The sequence below is a fragment of the Mustela nivalis genome, assembly GCF_964662115.1.
Source record: "Mustela nivalis genome assembly, chromosome: 2".
Taxonomy (NCBI): domain Eukaryota; kingdom Metazoa; phylum Chordata; class Mammalia; order Carnivora; family Mustelidae; genus Mustela; species Mustela nivalis.
This window is the reverse complement of record NC_139021.1, coordinates 72,553,226-72,572,967: the sequence shown is the minus strand read 5'-3', so window position 1 is coordinate 72,572,967 and position 19,742 is coordinate 72,553,226. Positions and strand designations below refer to the sequence as shown.

The 19,742-nt window shown below is 33.2% G+C and overlaps 1 protein-coding gene across 2 annotated transcripts in view; it reads right to left on the bottom strand.

The window, feature by feature from the left end:
• ARFGEF1 (ARF guanine nucleotide exchange factor 1) overlaps nucleotides 1-19,742 on the bottom strand; it is a 151,243-nt gene that overhangs the window by 96,910 nt on the left and 34,591 nt on the right. For both annotated transcript variants that reach the window (XM_082719102.1, XM_082719103.1), the window contains 5 exons: nucleotides 6,783-6,813; nucleotides 6,112-6,268; nucleotides 4,772-4,918; nucleotides 2,920-3,099; nucleotides 1,770-2,046 (listed from right to left, as the gene is read on the bottom strand). In XM_082719102.1, coding sequence (XP_082575228.1) covers nucleotides 1,770-2,046; nucleotides 2,920-3,099; nucleotides 4,772-4,918; nucleotides 6,112-6,268; nucleotides 6,783-6,813 — 792 coding nt within the window. The remainder of the gene's footprint in view (nucleotides 1-1,769; nucleotides 2,047-2,919; nucleotides 3,100-4,771; nucleotides 4,919-6,111; nucleotides 6,269-6,782; nucleotides 6,814-19,742) is intronic.

Below are 19,742 nucleotides of genomic sequence, written 5' to 3'. Positions count from 1 at the left end.
TTATGTTTTATTTATAATTCTGTATCCTATAAGGTGACTCATACACAGTAGATGCTTACATTCCCTGGGTCTCAGCCCATGTTGTTTCTTCTATCAGATAATCTTCTAGCTAGCCAATTCCAACTCCTATATAATAAGATTCAACTAAATCGTGATCACTTTTTCTACAAAGATATTGCCTAACTCTTCTAAGCAGAATGACCTTGTGCATGACACTTTCAGGATATTTATCACATTATACATCATTTATACACCCGACCATCCAGGCAGACCATGAGTACCTTAAGAACAATGTTTTTATCTCCATCAGTTTTTTAACCCCAAGTTCCATAGTGCCCAGAACATAGTATGCTAAATAAATGGTTTACTGAATCCATGAAGAAATGAAGGAAAAAATAAAGCCCCAGCTTTATTAGAGATTAGCCCTTTTAATTAGCCCCTTTATAAACTCACAGTAAAAGTAGGTGAAATTCAGGCAAGGGCATACTAGAACAAATTTACTATTAGCTTTACTACTGTCAATGATTGGATTTATCAAAATTACCCCTTTTAAAATAAATAGGAAAGGACTATAAAAAATAGTGAAAAGGCATCTAAACATACCACTGTTGATGTTCATGCCACTATTGTTGTAAAAAAGATGTGGCTAAAAAAAAAAAAAAAATCAAGAGCTGAAAATAAATTACAGAAGTCTTTTCTCAAAGAAAAATCTAGAATTCAGATAAACTCTTACTAAGCCCTAACCATATACACAGTGAACAGGCAAGAGAATTTCCATCATTTTTTGACACCAACCTAAGAAGCAACAAAGGGAACAACCAAATTCCCTGGAATAGCAAAAGCTCAAAATAATGTTTGGAGGAAAAAAAAAAAATCATATCATGTGATTATTTTTAGAAAAAAAAATTAGTAAAATAAATAAATGTAATTTAATTTTGTTATCTTGTAACCCCTTTTCAAAAAAGATTTTATTTATTTGAGAGAGAAAGAAAGCACAAGCACACAAGAGTGGGAGGAGAAACAGAAGGAGATGGAGGGGGGATCTCAAGCTGACTCTATGCTGGGCACAGAGCCTGGAGCCCAACTTGACCCGAGGCTTGATCTCATGAACCTGAGATCATGACCAGAAAGCCAAAACCAAGAATCAGATGCTTAATCAACTGAGCCCCCTAGGGCCTCATCCTTTTCTTATAAATAAATTTACTTAGAAAAATAGTATTGGAGAACGTCTCAATTTTAGTGATTACTACACATCAGGACATAAGAATATTTCTGTATGTTAGGCAGTTGGTCTCTCAAAAGATTTCTTTTTATACTAAATTTCAGTACTTTATAGACCATAATATTTTTCCAAACCAATAACATTCTGATGACCTAAAGTCTTCAGTCATATTCCAGAACCTTACTAAATAAATAGATCTATTGTTGGCTCTGAAACTAATTTTAAGGAAAAAACTCAAGTTCCTATACAACATGATAACAGACACTTATGACCTCTTTTAGTGACACAGATCTCCTCCCAAACAAATCTGTAAATCATATTACTCATGAGATACCAATGAATGCATAGTATCATTAGTAGGTGTCTTATGTGTGGAAGTCAATTAACTTCACCACTTAGCATAGAAAAATCCACATTACCATAATGTGTCTGATATCCATGAAGGCATACTACCCTCCCCCCATTTCTTTACCAAATATGCGTGCCTACACTCTCCCCTTTAACACACACACACATGCCCCACAAAAACCCTTCTCAAAAAGATTACTTTCAGCTGCAGCTGCCTGATCAGCTTCAGTCTGTTCATTTTCTGCACTGGAAATATCAGATCCATTTTCAGGTTCTGTGTCATCCTGAAGGCTTTTATCCACATCATTTGTATGGGAATCAAGGTCCCCTTCATGTTCTTGGGACATGTGATCAACAGTTTGAGGTGGCAAATATCTAAGTTGAGGTGATTCAGGCTCATGATGGCTTACTGGAGACTGCAACAGATGATGATGCTGCCGATGCCTTTCTTTTTCCATTTGCTTGGCTTCCTGCAACTGGAAAAAAATAAAATAATTTTCCAGTACTGGTAAAATGAGTTGTTTAAAATGTGGAGGGATAATGTTAAGCTGAACTATAATAGTAATAATAGTAATAGTAATAGTAATAGTTAGCAACATCCCTACCCTTTACTAAATTCAGATTAAGTACAATGTCAGATTCTGGATTCAATCTTGAAACAAAAAAAAAGGACATGTGTAGGAAAATTGGTGAAATACAAGTAGGCTCTACAGTTTATTTAAAAGTTATGTACAAGTGTCAATTTCTGATTCTGATTATTATAATATGGTTATATATAAGATGCTGGAAATAAGGAAAGAGAGTAAAGGAGATATCCCTGGAATATCTGAAGTTTAAAATGGGCTAAAAAAAAAGTTAAAAGTTGATTTGTAATTATGAAGACCTGAACAATTTAAAAATATGTACAAATGATTCTTCAGTTGATCTCTTACCCTACCAAATGTATTTCCACAATATAGATACATATTTTATTTTTAAAGGATGCAATGACTAAAATATTTTATAGCAGAACAGATCAAATTAGGTAGTTTTAGATCTACATTAAATTGATCTATTAAGCTTGACTACAATAAAAAATATCATCAATTCATAAACACGTCCATGAGGATAACAACAATACCTTTCAAATTCTACTTGTGCACCATGAAAAATGTTTTTTCCAAAGTCAGATAAGTCAGCAAAACCTCAAAACAAAGCAAAATAATTCCACAGATCTCCAGTAAGTAGAACTGTAAATGAAAATATTCTTCTCTACAAGCACAAAAGATTTCACTGTAATTTCTCTATAAACTCTTCTCTATATTTGATGCCTGTGGTATTCTTTAAATCTCTCTGTTTTTAATACTTACTGCTTGGTTTTCCATGCGTGCAAAGATAACATTTAGCATCTGAGTAAGAGTAGCTTTGGCTGTTGTCTGATTGATGAGATTTTTGCTTGCTAGATAGATATTGTAACATGTTCTCACAGCTTGCAGTACAGTTCCTTCATGAATTTCTATGTGTTGAGATGTTACTGCAGTAAGTAAAGCCTTTAAAAAGACACACACACACACACAAAATAAATAAATAAATAAATAAATAAAAAGAAAGACACAGTTGAAGCAATTTTCTACACCCAGAGTTTCAGCACAAAAATATGAGTATTTTCAGACACCATTACCACTTTCATGTACACACTAACAGAATTCTCAGTGTACACCAAGAGAATTTCTACCAGCCTTGGATACATATCATCAATTGGTAATAATTTCCAAATAATCCAAACCTAGAACACTAGAAAACTATTCAATCATACTATTTCAACCCAAGTTTCATTTTAATAAAAATGTTACTTAGTTTCTTAAAATGTGCAGCATTAACTCTGTCACTAAAGAACAGAGATATGCTTCATATGCTATATCTATCAAATGAGACTGTCAACTTTGGAGGATACACAATGTCCTACTCACTTCGAAATTTTTCTGAGATCTTTCTTATAGACCAGACTCAATAAATGTACTGCTGTTGTTGTTGAAGAGGTTTACAAATAGGATACAGCATTAAAATATCAGATTAAATTAGAATAAAGCATTTAAAATACTCCTAAGTGAATCCTCCAACAAAGTCAACAACTTAAATTTGCATGAAAGTTCATACATTAGGGTTCCTGCAATTTCTCAAGAGCAAGGACTCCTCGGTCCTTTTATGCTGTACAATGCTATGCAGTCAGCACTGAGTATAAGCTAAATAAACTATGACTCATATGTAGCTGCAAATGATAGGCCAACTGACAAATGATAAGCCAACTAGCTTTTTTAAAATAAAAATATGACTTGTGAAGTGAATACAGATATGAAACTGAAAGGCTCAGAAGGGGCTACATTCACACATGAAAAACATTTGATACATGTAAATGATTTCAAAAGTACTAAAGGTGTAAGAAAATTTTACTGTATAAATGCATCACCACTACCATTAGTAGTCATATTAAGAATTCAAAATTTATAAGAGACTGAAAAAATAATTGAGTGACTTCTCTTTTTTTTCTTTTTAAAGATTTTATTTATTTATTTGACACAGAGATCATAAGTAGGCAGAGAGGCAGGCAGAGAGAAGGGGAAGCAGGCTTCCTGCTGAGCAGAGAGCCCGATGCGGGACTCGATCCCAGAACCCTGAGAACATGACCTGAGCTGAAGGCAGAGGCTTAATGCTCTGAGCCACCCAGGCGCCTCCTGAGTGCCTTTTCTTTAAAGGACTTTAATTATCCAGGTATATTATAGCACAAACCCAGCACCAAGTTCGGCTAAGCAGGTTCAGCAGATGAAAAGGTACAAGGAAATCAGGAAAGCTGGTACACAAATAGTTCACATGATGAAGCATGAGACTAGAGGTCAGACTATAAAGAATCCAGAAGTAGAGAAAAAAGTAGAGGGGTCAAAGGAACATCACATGGACCTAAAGCTCGGAAGATGGAATATATACAGTCAACATTACAGAAACTGAAAAACTCTGGGGGCCCAAGCCTAAATCGGAACCTTCAAAATAAAAGACTTGGAAATATAATCTTATTGTTGAACTCATAACATTCAACAAAACCCCTAAATTACCTCTATTACAGTTGGGAAGCACATAAAATGAGATTTCAAAATATTTCCAAGATAATGGTTTCTGATTTTTAAATATGGGGATTATGAATTACAAATTCACTATATAATCAGTTACCTTTATTATCTGCAACTGAACTCCTTCATCTGTTTGAGGACCTTGGAAGCAGCCACAAATTGTTTCAATAATTCTATCAATTAATTTTTTGCCTGGTGTTGTACTATCTGGAGCATTGCCAGTCAAGTGCCCATAAGCAATAAGTTTCTGAAATGGGAAAAGAATCCAAGATCCCCGTTAAGCTAATAAATATGCTAATTAAATATACATTAAAATCATATAATTCAGTAATATTAAACTTTTTACACAAAAACATTAAAGTAAAATCAAAGCCAAGGTTTTACCAACTTTTCCTGAAGAAAACTTTATTAGCTATAAACATGTAAAATTACTGATATTCATAATAACCACAAAAACATAATAGCCACAATAAAACCATCAGGCAATATTTTGAGAAAGCCAGGTCTCAGACCTTATCTCTGATGAATCAGAATAGCTTACTGCATTATACCATTATATTGATACTGCTTTTGTGAAAGCTGTATTAACACATTTAAGTGACTCAGAATCTCTTTCCACATCAGATCTGTGAAAATGCAGAAAACTCAATTTCCACACACTGGCTATAAATCACAGATTTGTTCATTCATCATCCATTAAAGCCCTGAAAGCCTTAGATATCATAATTTTAATTTTTAATTTTTCAGGGAAAATAAGGTTATAAATCAAATGAACTTAATCTATCTTTGGAATAAAATCATATGAATATGGTCTTTTCCTAGCCATTGAAATATCAGTTAAATAGGTATAAGTTCCTGAACAGTAAAAATACCTAAAAAGATAAGACCCCTCTATCTGGGTATTTTACAAGTATCTTAAGTCTTAAAAGAATCCTGTGTGTGTGTGCATGTAAATTAAACAGGACGAAAGATTTCAGGAATTTTTCTGACATAAATGAAAATCAGAGCTTTAGTCTGGCAGTGAATATAAATACTAAACTGTCAATATTAACCTATTGCTTTAAATAAAACAGAAAGCATTTAGTAAAATCATTTGCAAATGATTTAGTAAAATCTGCAAATCATAAAATATGTAAATTCAGCAGCAGGTTAAAAGTCTTACTGTTTTTTCATCTCACTGATGGAAAATGAGACCAAATCGACACTTAGTAAAGATAATGTGTCTCACTAAGCTAACTAATGATTTTTGTTACCCTTAAACTAGGAACATTTTTTTACAACTATTATTTTCTCTCTCTCAAACATAAGCAACCATTTGGTCTCTTATCACAACAAAAATATTCAAGGCTTTCATGGAAAATGTCTGAATCACCAATTATGAGTAATGTTTAGAAACACATTCAATTAAATAGTTTTTAGATAATGACATTTTACACATACCTGTAAACAATCAAGAGATGTACTAACTATACGAGGACATTTAGACTGGCATGCCAATTCAAAGGGTAAGAAGTACTTGTCTGCTTCAATAAAATTTGTCTTTGATTTCACTGGTGGAAGGGTGCTTGATCCACCTTTCGCTTCTCCATGAGGAGGACTTAAAGGAAAAAGAAGAGTCCGAATAGAATATCACATTTTTCATATTGATGATAAACTCATATAAAAATACAAAGTTTCAGTTCTAAAGGGAATTTTACTAAACCAAATTTTATCTTCCCATATTTCATAAGGGTACCCAAACCCTAGGGAAATTTCAATTTGCTACAGGTCAAAAGCTAGTGGCTACTGTAACTAAATGCAAGAAAAATCAAATAAACTAGTTATTTAATTACTTAAAAAGTATTTAAATTACAAAACAAATATTTAGTAATCCTCCTAAATATGAATCAAAGTTTTTAAGCAAAGACTTTAAAACATATCAGATGGTATTTCAGGAATACCCTTATAGACTTATTTATGAGATCTTTTGCTTATACTTCTTAAGCCATTTTTTACTAGTTTTATTATAAAGATCATATACAGAAAATCTGCCACATATTGGTGATTACATTACTATTTGGCCAAGATAAGTCTGCAAATTATTTTTAATAAAGAAAAGAAACCCTACAAACCTCTGTTTTTCAGTTTCCGCTTTTATTTCCTCTGGGGAGAAAAAAGAGGCATATGTTAGAAAACATGACAAAAGAAAGACCATTAAGTAATTTGATTACAGGCTTTGTAAACTCATTTGTAACTTCTATAAGAAGTTGGGAAGAATGCAAATTGAAAAGAAATTCAGTACTAAAATTCTTTTGCTGCTAAATGTATTAATTTACAAAGTTTAATGAAATACAGTTTAATGTATTTCAGTTTAATGAAACTATACAAAGAATATATATTAATAACCATAAGTTAAATACAACTGCGGATTACTAATTCCCAAAGAATTTCTTGTGTCAAAGTAGATTTTTTTTGGTGAAGTAACTATGCTAACCAGAAGCATTAATACTAAGAATGGAATATTATGTATTCAAGTTATAAAATATAGGGTACATGTTCCGTGAGGGGTTAAAAAAAAACCTCTACATGTAATCACTCTTGTGATTATCTCAAGGTATCAGATCAGGACTATAACTTCTTGACCACGTACATGTGCTGATATTTAACCAATATTTCTACTTATGACTACATAAAGCACTATAAAATACACATGCCCAGTCCAATGGGAAATTTTCCCTTTTGTTGTTTATAACTTATGAAATGAGGTAAATTAGGTAAATCCTACCTGTAATAAAAGACTCTTAAATTTAACTGATAGGTTGGGGGCGTGGGGGGGAATGTCTGGTTAACTGATTAAACCTGTCTGAAAAAAGTTGGAAAGTAAAACAGTCAAATATAACATTTATAATTACTATTATTGTAACCAATAGTTCTTGAGAACAAACTATGTACCAACATAATTAAGCCTCACAGCCCTATGAGATTTGTACTAACATCTTCATTTTAAAGATCAGGAAAGTGAGGCACAAAGAGGTTAATTTGCTCAAGGGCTGCACGGCTTGGGTGTATGGCTAATCAGGTTTCACAACTAAATAATCTACTTCCAGATCCTGGTTTCTTAACCACTCTATTACATAGATGTATCTTTGAATACTGAATAAACGTGTTAAATTTGGTATCAAAAGAAACTACTAAACTATAATTTAATAATTAGTAAAAGTCATCTGGAGACTATATTAAGCCCTTTATAAAGTGGCTTTGTCAAATTACTTTGTCATACACACACAATTTATTCATTACCTACTCTGTGCCAAGCATTTAATATTTGGTGTTTCAGTCTAGTCCTCTGTGGATTAAAGCTCTTTCCATTTTACCAGTGGTAGAAGTGGAAGGGGGACAATATGAAAACAGTAACTGTAGATATTTAAAATACTACTTTAAAAAAGCTCACAATATCTGATACTAAAAAACTGTACAGTTCACCAATACATGTAATTAAAATTAATTTAAATCACCTTAAAAATACAGTACAAATGAAGGAAAAATCTATTAACTGCCCCCAAATCTTCATTAAAAATTTTAAAACCTTATTTTTCGTTTTTAAAATACTAATTGGCAGTTTTTGTAGAAGGTGAATTTCCATTTATAAAAACAGTAGGAAAGAGCGTATTCTGGTTAATAATACATCAGTTAAGAACATCAGAAGTAGTTTATTTTAAATACCACTATGATTTTCACACCACCTATTACTAAATAGCCTTGTGATCTTGGGAAACAACCTTCACTTCAATACTAGATGATAGCAAAAGTCTCTTGTATTCCAAAACATCAGTCAACAACTATGGCTCACATGCCAAACCCACCCACCACTTTTTCCTAAGTTTAGAAATAGTTTTTACAGCTGAACATCTGAACACTGTCGTCAATCAATTTGACGACGGGGTACACTAACCTTCAAATTCAGTGAAGATGTTACTCCACCTAAGAGAATTCTCCTTAGACCAGGATTACAAAATTTATACTCGATTATGATTATTTTGAATCTCGTCAATAAAAAAAAATGTGTAAATTTCATTGACTTTCTCCTTCTCTGTATAAATTTGTTTTCTCTTATTACATAAGTACTTACATAATATCCCTGATTTTTCTTCTTGGCCTGAAAAGCCCTTTATAGAAAAGGTTGGCTGACCTTTGCTCTAAAACATTAGGGTTCAAAGGATCTTATCAGACTCTATGAGCCATTTTATTCTATGATTCCACTATTTTTATTCATTTAATTTTTTATTTTTTTCTAAACACATAATGTATTATTAGCCCCAGGGGTACAGGTCTGGGAATCGCCAGGTTTACACACCTCATAGCACTATCATAGCACATACCCTCCCCAATGTCCATAACCCCACCACCCTGATTCCATTATTTTTTAAATGTCCATATTTATCTACCTATTTATTTATTTATTTATTTTAGTGGGGGCATAAAGAGAGAATCTCAAGCAGACTCCCCACTGAGCGTGTAGTCTGACATGAATGCAATCCCACAACACTGAGATCATGACCTGAGCCAAAATCAAGAGTTGAACATTCAACCAACTAAGCCACCCAGGCACCCCTAAATGTCCATATGTAAATAGTCTAATAAAACATAACTAACATAAACTACACTGAATGTAATGTTTCTCTAATTCAGATAGTACTATATTTTCTTCTGAGCAACCCTCAGTATTCAAACTGATCTGGATAAGTTTTTTTTTTACAAGGAAATAAAACAATTTAACTCAACATTTCTAATGTTTTAAATTACCTTGTACTAAAAAGGAGTTTTACTTTTTCCTTTCGCTATACACTTATAACCACAGTAAAAAAAAGTTTTAAATGTTTTGATAAAATCTTTTTTTTAAAAGATTTTATTTACTTATTTGTCAGAGAGAGAGAAAGAGAGAGCACAAGCAGGCAGAGTGGCAGGCAGAGGCAGAGGGAGAAACAGGCTCCCTGCTGACCAAGGAGTCCGTGTAAGACTTGATCCCAGAACCCTGGGATCATGACCTGAGCTGAAGGCAGCCGCTTAACCTACTGAGTCACCCAGGCGTGCCTGTTTTGATAAAATCTTTAAAGGTCACGGAATAATTACAAGTTTTCCCACTGACAACTATCAACATAGCTTGCATAGTTACCTTTCTGGTCCCACAAAATGCTTTTACTTATAGAATCCCATTCATTTTAACATGTTTCCTTTCCAAGCCCATTTGAGACTACTTAAAGACATCGTCACTAAAAAGTAATCAAGATTAAAAGGACAAGGGGCAATAGGGGGAGGCAGAAAATAAGTACTTCTCAAAATATTTAACATAACAGTATGATAAGCCACAGTATTTTTGGTTTGTTTGTTGTTCAGGCTATAGGTATGTGATTCATCATCAGTCTTCTGTAAGAAGATTCATTACAACACTACCCTCCTCAATGTCCATCACCCAATTACCCTATCCCACTACCCCTTCCCCTTCAGCAACCCTCAGTTTGTCTCCTGTGATTAAGAGTCTCTAAGGTTTGTCTCCCTCTCTAGTTTCGTCTTGTTTCATTTTTTCCTCTCTTCCCCTATGATCCTCTGCCTTGTTTCTTAAATTCCACATATCAGTGAGATCATATGATAATTGTCTTTCTCTGACTGACTTATTTCGCTTAGCACATTATCCTCTAGCCACAGTATTTTAAAACAAGCTGAAAATTTTAAAGAATATACAATACTACTTTACATTTGTGCAGCAATGTAGAGTTTAAAACATTTTTCCACACATTACCTAATTTTATCCTCAAAGGACAACTCTTCATTTTATGGAGGAGGAAACCATGTAACAGATTTGTTAAATAATAACTTTAAGGTCAGACAGCTGGTAAGTAATGATCCAGAAACTAGTTTCTCTGGTCTTAGTGTATAACACAGGACACACTGTGTTATATTTAAGCAACCTTCTATTAACTAATGGAACTGAATGGAAAAATTCATTCTACAATTATTAGGATAAACATTATAAAGCAGTGCTTCTCAAAATATGGCCTCAGAACCAGCAGCATCACCACCAACCACCAGGACCCACAGAGACATACTGAATTAGTAAGTATCAAATTAGTACTCTAGTAATGAGTCCTACAGTCTGTGTTTTTACATGGCTTCAAGGGGATTCTGATCTGCAAAAAAGTTTAAGAATCACTGCTATAAAGCAGTTAAAAGAAATGAGTAGAAGATAGTTGAGTTTTATTTACCCTGGCTTTGGTTTCACCCACCCATTTATTGTACTTGTAAGAATTCTTGGACGAGTGGGTGCATGCTAAAAAGGAATTCCTTTGACTTTCTTATAATGAATACCCAGTAATACAGAGTTTTGAGGCAATTATTTTAATAAATTAGGGCTTAGAAACAGTTTGCTTCATGTTGGCCTTCAACAGTAGAATCAAGAAGTAAACTAATTAATTCTCAATTATTAAAGAAAACACACTTGGATGAAAAAAATATTAAAGCATCAAATTAAGAAATATTAGTATACTCAAACTAAAAACCACATAGTGCATAACTGTGAAATACTTTGCCATTAAAGTGAGAATCATGACAAGGATGACCACAAACTGCAAAATATTTTTTTTACACTGCTTTGGAAACACTAGACAACGCAAATAGACAATATTGGATATCGTAAGAAAAGTCATCACTTCTGAGCTGAAATAAGCTAAAAATCAGATGACGAATCTGTTCAGTGATAGTTAGGTTTTTAAACTATGTAGTCCTAGACCTTTAAAACTTTATTACTGAAATTCTTGTGGGAATTACTTTCTCTCTAGCCATTAATTCTCCCTATTCCTTTAGAACTAGTTTTATAAAAATTTTTGAAAACTACAGAATCACAACCACTGCCTTATATATAGAAAGATTAAAACTGGAGGAAATGGGTCATTGGGAATTAGCATAAAAAATACAGATTTGAAGTACTTTGAAAGAAATACAAGTTTATTCCTTCTAGGTACATTAAATAACTGGAACCAAGTGAACACAACTGATAAGGCACAGGACTTACTTAATAAATAGGAAATAAAGATTTACTGAAAAATAACTGATTATAAACAAGTTATGTGCTTGATTCCCAAAGTGTATTAAATATTCCCTCACATAATATTATGCTATCAACCTGCTTAGCAGCTTTTCACCCAATGAAAATACAAATACAGACTTCAAAATAATACCAATACAATTCAACAAATTCCATCATCTATACACTATGAACAATTTAGATCTACCTCTCAAGACATTATTTTGTCTTAAGTATAGTTTGTAGGACAACAGTATTTACTCAATGCAAACTAAACTGGTAATCTAAAGAAAAACCTTATAAGTGAAATAAATAGTTTATTTTATTAAACACATTAGAACTTATACATCCAAACTGCTGTCTCCTTCAAAGCAGCATGTAGGAGGCTATGCATCAATTATCATAATAGTGCCAGTATTCAGAAATATTTGTGAAATTCATTGTTTGCAGTTCTTTCTTGCCTGTTTCTTTTAAATGAATAACCCCACAGAAGGAAAAATCTCTAGAAAGGGAATTGGAGTCTAACTGCCAATTAGTCACAGTTGGCACACAGCCAAGTATGAAGAATGGTATGCAACCACAAAACAAAACTTCTTAACTTTAGTCCTTCTTTGAACCATTTCAAATTGTAAGTTTATTCTAGAAAAAGAGAACACAGCTCTCATTAGCCTCCAGAAGCCTGCAACCCAAACTAGAAAGATGATATAGGATCAATTAAAAACAGTGATTTGATCAATTATGACTATATGTGTATGTGTGTGTATATGTATATACATATACATATATATATATATGGAAGCAACTTTTAACAAAAACATTTATTAAAAAACAAATGTACCATAAACTAATGATGAATTTTATGGTGACTAACACAATTAAAAAAAAGAAAAAGAATTATAGTGCAACATGAACAGTCATGAGCATTATAAAAGGGAAATACAGATTACAGAACAAATATGGCTAACACAATGTCTTATGCATGGTAGCTGCTCAATAATTATTTGTAGAAAAATTTTTAAAAGCAAAAATGCAGAAATTATTTTGAAAATAACATTCTTTGGATGTATATGTTCTACTCGGTTTACTTTTTCAAAGCCAATTATGTGACTTAAGAACCGCATCTTACACAGCTAAGGAGTAAATAAAAATACAGAAGTTAAATAGAATGCTACAGCAACCTAAAGAGGAGGCAATGGTCTAAAGATGTGATGATAGGGATGGATAAATGTGAATTCCATGAACACCTCAAAAGAAAACCAATGAAACAATCTCACTTATCTAGGGGAGGAGAGACTGTCAGCAAGCGGAGATCTGGCTTGCATAACTGTGTTATAGAGGTACCATTAACTTAGACACAAAATGCAGTTTTCTCACTATGTGAGAGAGTAGGGGTAAAGGAGCAGGGGTGAAGAAAAGGTATGTTTTAGTAGTGTTTTGTTTTAAGCCATTGAAATGTTCAAGTGGCACTATTCAGTAGATAATAAGACATAAATTTGACAATGAGGACATCATGTGGCAGACTGTATTAGTCTACACATGGTCAATGGTCACTATATTATCTCCTATCCCAAATGGCTTCTGCAAAGTAACCTTGCAGAACTTCCTTCAAGATACAAAATCTAAATTCTCCTCACCTTGAATCAGGGCTAGTTGCAGAGATACATATATAAGCAGCAGAATGCAGTTGGAAGTTAACAGAGGACAACTACCAACATGAGGTCAAAGAAGGGTAAGCAGCTACTTACCCATTACTGCTTCTGTTGTAATGCTAGGTCTCCAGATACCTACTCCTAGAATCCAGCAGCCCTGAGGTGAGAAGCCTAAACCCCAAGGAGATTCTGTCAACAATCCCAGCTGAGCCCAGTTCTCAAGTCATTACAGCCCAGGCACCAGACTTCTAAGTAAAGAAGCCTCCAGAGGATTCTCGTACCCAGCCATTCACATATCAGCCAGTCATTTGAATCTCCTCAGCTTAGGCCCCAGACATTGCGGAACAGCAACATGCCCTAATTGAAATCCTGTCACACAGAGAATCTATAAGCATTAATAAAATAAAATTCTATTATTATTGATCTCAACTGCTTGAGTATCAGTGGAACTTTGAGAATAAAGGTGAAAAGTGAAGGTTCCACCATAAAACAACAAAAGCCACCTAAGGAATAACTTACAAATAACTCAAACTTTGAATTTCCAAATTTAACTTTATATCTTTAAAATTTTTAATTACTTATAACAGAAAGGCACTGTATAACTCTAAAACTTTTCAAATTTAGGTCTTCATCTCTGGCCAAAAATAATGTGTAATTTAAGTTCTCTAATGCAATTAATTTTTTTTTCCATAATAAACAACTTAAAACTAGGATTTAAAAAAATTCTAACAGACTGAAACTGATTCTTGAATGTCTGGCACATAAACTATACTCTGATCCTTGAGAAATATTTTCTAAGATGATGAAAACTAAAATTAGCCCACCAAAATCACATTAATAGGAACAAATTTAATGAACAAAAAATATCTCATATTTGTGTATTTTACAATTGGCAGAGGAGTTTTACATATATCTTAGAATAGCATTCAGTATTACCAGCATGCCCACTTAACAGATGAAAAAGCCTGAAGTAACTTACACAAGATGACAAGAGGTGTACCGAATGACTTTAGTGTGGTTTTGATAAGAACCAAGCCGAAATCAAATGGCTGAATTTTAACAACTCATTAATGAAAAATAATATTACTCTTACAATGTTATCATAATTATTTTCTAATAAAGAAAACCACTGCACTGCTTATTACTTCAGAAATAGAAGGAATCCTGTTTCAAAAACCAAAACCAGAAATGTGACTTGAGTGATAAATATTCCAAATCAATAATTTTCTTTTCCATTCCAGACTTTATGTATAAAAGATATTAAAAATACAAAATGAAAATCACAATACAATTCAGACCAGTGCCTGCCTAATTCCACTGAAGTATTAAATATAGGTAAAGCAAATATAAGAAAACTCAGTAAGTGAAAATAAGCATTCAAAGAAATCATGAATTATGAAAATGATCCTTTAATGGGACTTAATATTTAGATAGAAAAGAATGCAGTGGCTGTTCACTGTCAACAACTTGCAGTGACTACAGTGAAAATCAAAAAGAACAGAGTTATTGTTCCAAGTGCTAACACCCCTAGTGGTAAATAAACAATAAGACATTTCATAGATTCTGCTCAGTATAAGATATAAAGAAGCAGTAGCTATGGGGGTCATGGAAGGAATACTGTATTTTAAGTCAGGGCCCTGGGCTTGGTCAAAGAAGTGGAATACAGCAGAAAGAAATGGGCTGAAGGCCCAAAAAGACAAGAGTCAAATCCCAGTCTGTCACTGCATAAACTTTTTAATCCTCATTTTATAGATTTTTAAAACAGGGATGATAATATCTAGTTGTCTATCCTGTAAGAATATTGGGTTTATCGAAGAGGTGTGAAAGTGCTTTGTTTGAGCTAGATTTAATCTTTTTTTTTTTAAAGCAAAGTTTTAAATATGAAAAAGTACAAACAGGGGTGCTGCCTGGCTGGCTTAGTTGGTTAACTATCTGTCTTCAGCTCAGGCCATGATTTCAGGGTCCCGGGATGGAGCCCCATGTTGAGCTCCTAGTGCTACCTGGAGCCTGCTTCTCCCTCTCCCTTTGTTGTTCCCCCTGCTTGTGATCTTTCTATCTCAAATAAAATCTTAAAATAAAAAAGGACAAACAATATAAATGCTGAGTAACCAACCACCCAAACAATTTTATGACAGCATTTTTATAAATGTATAACTCTTCCCAATTGTAAGGAGCCTTTTAGAACAAACAGCTATAAGTCTGGGTTAGTAAAAGTATTTAAATTTGGGATAGAGGTATGTATAGTCAAAGGCTCCATTTAAAATAGACAATAGAAGAAATTTTTAAAGCAACACATATGCTATATATAAATGCATGAACACTTGCTAAAAGAATCTGCTAGCAGACTGTCAGTCTTATGCACCAATTCATCTTTATTTCTTATCACAAGCTGCACATAGTAACACCTAATGTCTACTGAGCGGCTACCAAGTGTCGGGTACTATGGCAAGTGATTTCAAAGTATCTTATTAGATCGTCCAGCAACTTTGAGATAGATGCTTTTGTTTTTCTGATTTATACAAGGAAAACAGAGATACCTAAGTGACACATCTGGGGCTACACACTTAGTGACAGGGCCAATGTTACTAACACAGTGGACACTCAGTAAATGATTGCTGAATGAGTAAGTGAATGATCATAAAATCTAGTAGAGGATCTAAGTTATACATGAAAACAATTTTTAAAATTCAAGATAACTTCAGGCCACTGAAATTGATAAAGGGTAGTCTGTGGACCTTAAAAAAAAATTCTAAAATTTGTAAATAAGTCTATGGCAAATAATTCGCCTCATAAGGAGAAACCTAGGCAGTAGCTAACCTCAATTACTGGCTAAGTGACTTAACTCCTCAGACCAGGCTTGAAAAGTAATACAAAACTGACTCAAATTCATGCCTCAGAAAAATCATAAATTACTATACCCACATCAGAAACTCAATATTCCAAAGTATAAATTTTAAGTCCACCAATGCCATTCTTTATTCTACTTTTTTAAAATAATTAAGTACTAAATTTCAAGGAACAAGTAATAATTCATCTAAGAGGCCAGGAAAGTCAGAAGTATAAGTAATAGCTAAGCAGGAAAGCCCTCAAAAAGAAAGTGCTACCTGAACTAAACCTCAAGGATAAAAAAGAATTTAGGGAGGTACAAAGTACTGGTAAAAAAAAAAAAAAAAAAAAAAAGGAATGACAAAGAGCAAGAGAGATGAATGTGCATTGTGTATGGGGGTTCAATTGGTAAAGATAGATAATCCTCAATAAATGAGAAGATAATCAACTTAAAAAATGGACCAGAAGATCTGAATAGACATTATACATCATATAAGCGAGATATATTAATGGCTAACAGGTACATGAAAGGATGCTCAATATGATTATTCTAGCGAAATGCAAATCAAATCCATGAGATGCTATTTCACAGTCCCAGAATGGTTATTTTACATTCTAAAGATATACAATAAACAACTGTTGGAGAGGATAGGGAGAAATGGAAACCCTCATACATTGCTGGAGGTAAATAAAATGCTGTAACCACTTTGAAAAACACTGGCAATTTCTTAAAGTTAAACATAATTTGCTATATAACCTAGCAATTGCAACCTTAGGTACCTAACTAAAAGAAATAACATATATCCACACAAAGACTTCCATGTGCAGCTTTATTCATAATTGTCAAAAACTGGTAACAATCTAAGTGTCCACCAATGTGTGAATGCATAACCATATCAACTCAATACAATGGAATGCTACTCAGCAATAAAAAGGGACTAAATATTGATAACAAGCTAGCACCAGGATAAAACTCAAAAACATTATGCTAAGGAAAAAGTCATATACAAAAGATTACATACTATATGATTCAATTTACAGGAAATGTCCTCAAGGGGCAAATCTACCAAGACGGAAAGTAGGTAAGCGGGTGCTAAGCATTGGTATGGGATTAATAATTAAGAGATACGAGGTTTTTTATAAAAGTGTTGGAAGTGTTCTAAAACTGACCTACGATGATGGCTGCACAACTCATTAAATTTACTAAAAACAACAACAGAACACTAAGTTGCACAATAGAAATAGGGGAATTATAGGATATGTAAAATATACCTCAATAAAGTTGTATTAAGACAAAAAAAGACTTCCATGATTGGATGTAGAGCGCAAATGCCATTTCATGTATATTCTGTAAGTAAACGCAGCCCAGTAAAGGGACTTAGCTAAAATGTAGGAGCCTTAAACCCAGAGAACCAACAAAAAACCTCCAATAATTGTGAAGTGCTATGCAGGCTCCTGCATCAGGGGACAATTTTTTTTTTTGTTCTCTAAAAATTATTTCCCTCAGAAAAAGGAAAACCATCTTATACTTGAATCCTTATTAAGTATCCCTTTCACAGTACATACACTCTTTAAACAATTTTTTAAAACTTTTATTATGGAAATTCCAGACACATTCAAAAGTAAAGAATAAATAATATAATGAATCCCATGTTCCATTATCCATCTGGAACAACTACCTTTTCACCTAAACACTGTGAACTACTTCATGCTCTCATTCTTTAATGAATTCAATTAAAGCAAAATCCAGGTATAAATCCATTTACAAATATTTCAGCATTAAGTTACCTTTTAAGTTTCTTTTAAAAATAATTATAAAAGTAACCCAAGATCACTTTAGAAAATCTGGAAACTACATAAGTATATAAAGGAGAAAAAAAAATACCAACCATAATCCCACCATACAGAAAACTCTTATTAACCTTATAATGCATAATGTTACCCCTACACACATTATTTTTAATGTAAACTTACATAAGTATAATATATATTATGGAAGGTGTATGAATTGCAAGTGTTCAGTTTGATAGATTTTCCTTTACCAAGATACCTGTATTAATGCTACTTTCCTTTGAAAAACTAAATGATTTAAGCAACTGCCTTAATATTGTGTAGATACTTATGGTTTTGTACATAAACTGTCCATATATACATCCTCTTGCCAACCACAACGTAGGGGATAAAAACATTTACTGACTATATACGCTGTGTCATTTAATCCTGTAATAACCTTAAGAACTAGGCATTACAGATGAGAAAGGAGACCCAAAAGACTTGATTACTTTCTCGTCTCAGATCTAACAAATGGCAGAATCAGAAACAGAATTAAAAAACTGTCAGGGCTTTTGTCGATCATATCATGGCATCTATCTAAATGAACAGTATGAAGTAAACAGAAAGAGAATGCTGATTCTTCTCTCTTATTCTAAGACTACTAGTTCTTTTTGCTTTTTGTACAACACTTATAACCACCCTAGACAACCTAAATAATAATATAACTTCTATAAAAGAGTAGCTTAAGTAAAATGTGCAATACTGCAGAGAGCCTTTGGACGTCACCAAAGTAAAAAAAGAGAATTCTTAATAACCAAACAACTCAAATTTCTTTAGAATTTTGTGTGTTTACTAGCAAATTCTAATATTTTCAGTTTTATCTTTGGCCCTTACCTTATACCATATTAAAACAAAAAACTCAAAATGGATCAAAGACCTAAATATAAGAGCTGAAACTTTAAAACCCTTACAATAAAATATAGAGGAAAAGCTTCATGAAACTGGATTTGGCAATGATTTCTTGGATAGGACACCCAAAGGACAGGAAACAAAAGTAAAATTAGACTACATCAGAAGTAAAAACTACGGTGGCGCCTGGGTGGCTCAGTGGGTTAAGCCGCTGCCTTCGGCTCGGGTCATGATCTCAGAGTCCTGGGATCGAGCCCCGCATCGGGCTCTCTGCTCGGCAGGGAGCCTGCTTCCTCCTCTCTCTGCCTGCCTCTCTGCCTGCTTGTGATCTCTCTCTGTCAAATAAATAAATAAAATCTTTAAAAAAAAAAAAAAAAGAAGTAAAAACTATGCATAAAAAGACATAATTAACAGAGCGAAAGTCAACCTAAGGAATGGGAGAAAACATTTGCAAATCATGTATCTCAGAAAGGGTTAATATTCAGAACAGTATTTAAAAAAAAAACAAACAAAAAAACCCTACTACTACCCAACAATGAAACAAAAAACCTGATTTAAAAATGAGCAAAGAACGTGGAAACACAGTTCTCCAAAGGTAGACAAATGGCCAATAAGAATATAAAAAAGAAGTTCCGCCATCACTAATAATTAGGTAAATATAAATCAAAACTACAATGAGATACCACTTTATCATCATTAGGATGGCTTGCTGTAAAAAAAAAAAAAAAAAAGAAAGAAAAAAGAAAGAAAGAAAAATAAAAAGTGTTGGTGAGGATATGGAGAAACAAATACTGCTGGACTATTTATGGGAATGTAAAATGGTACAGCTGCTACTGACTATGGTAGGGAAATCCCTG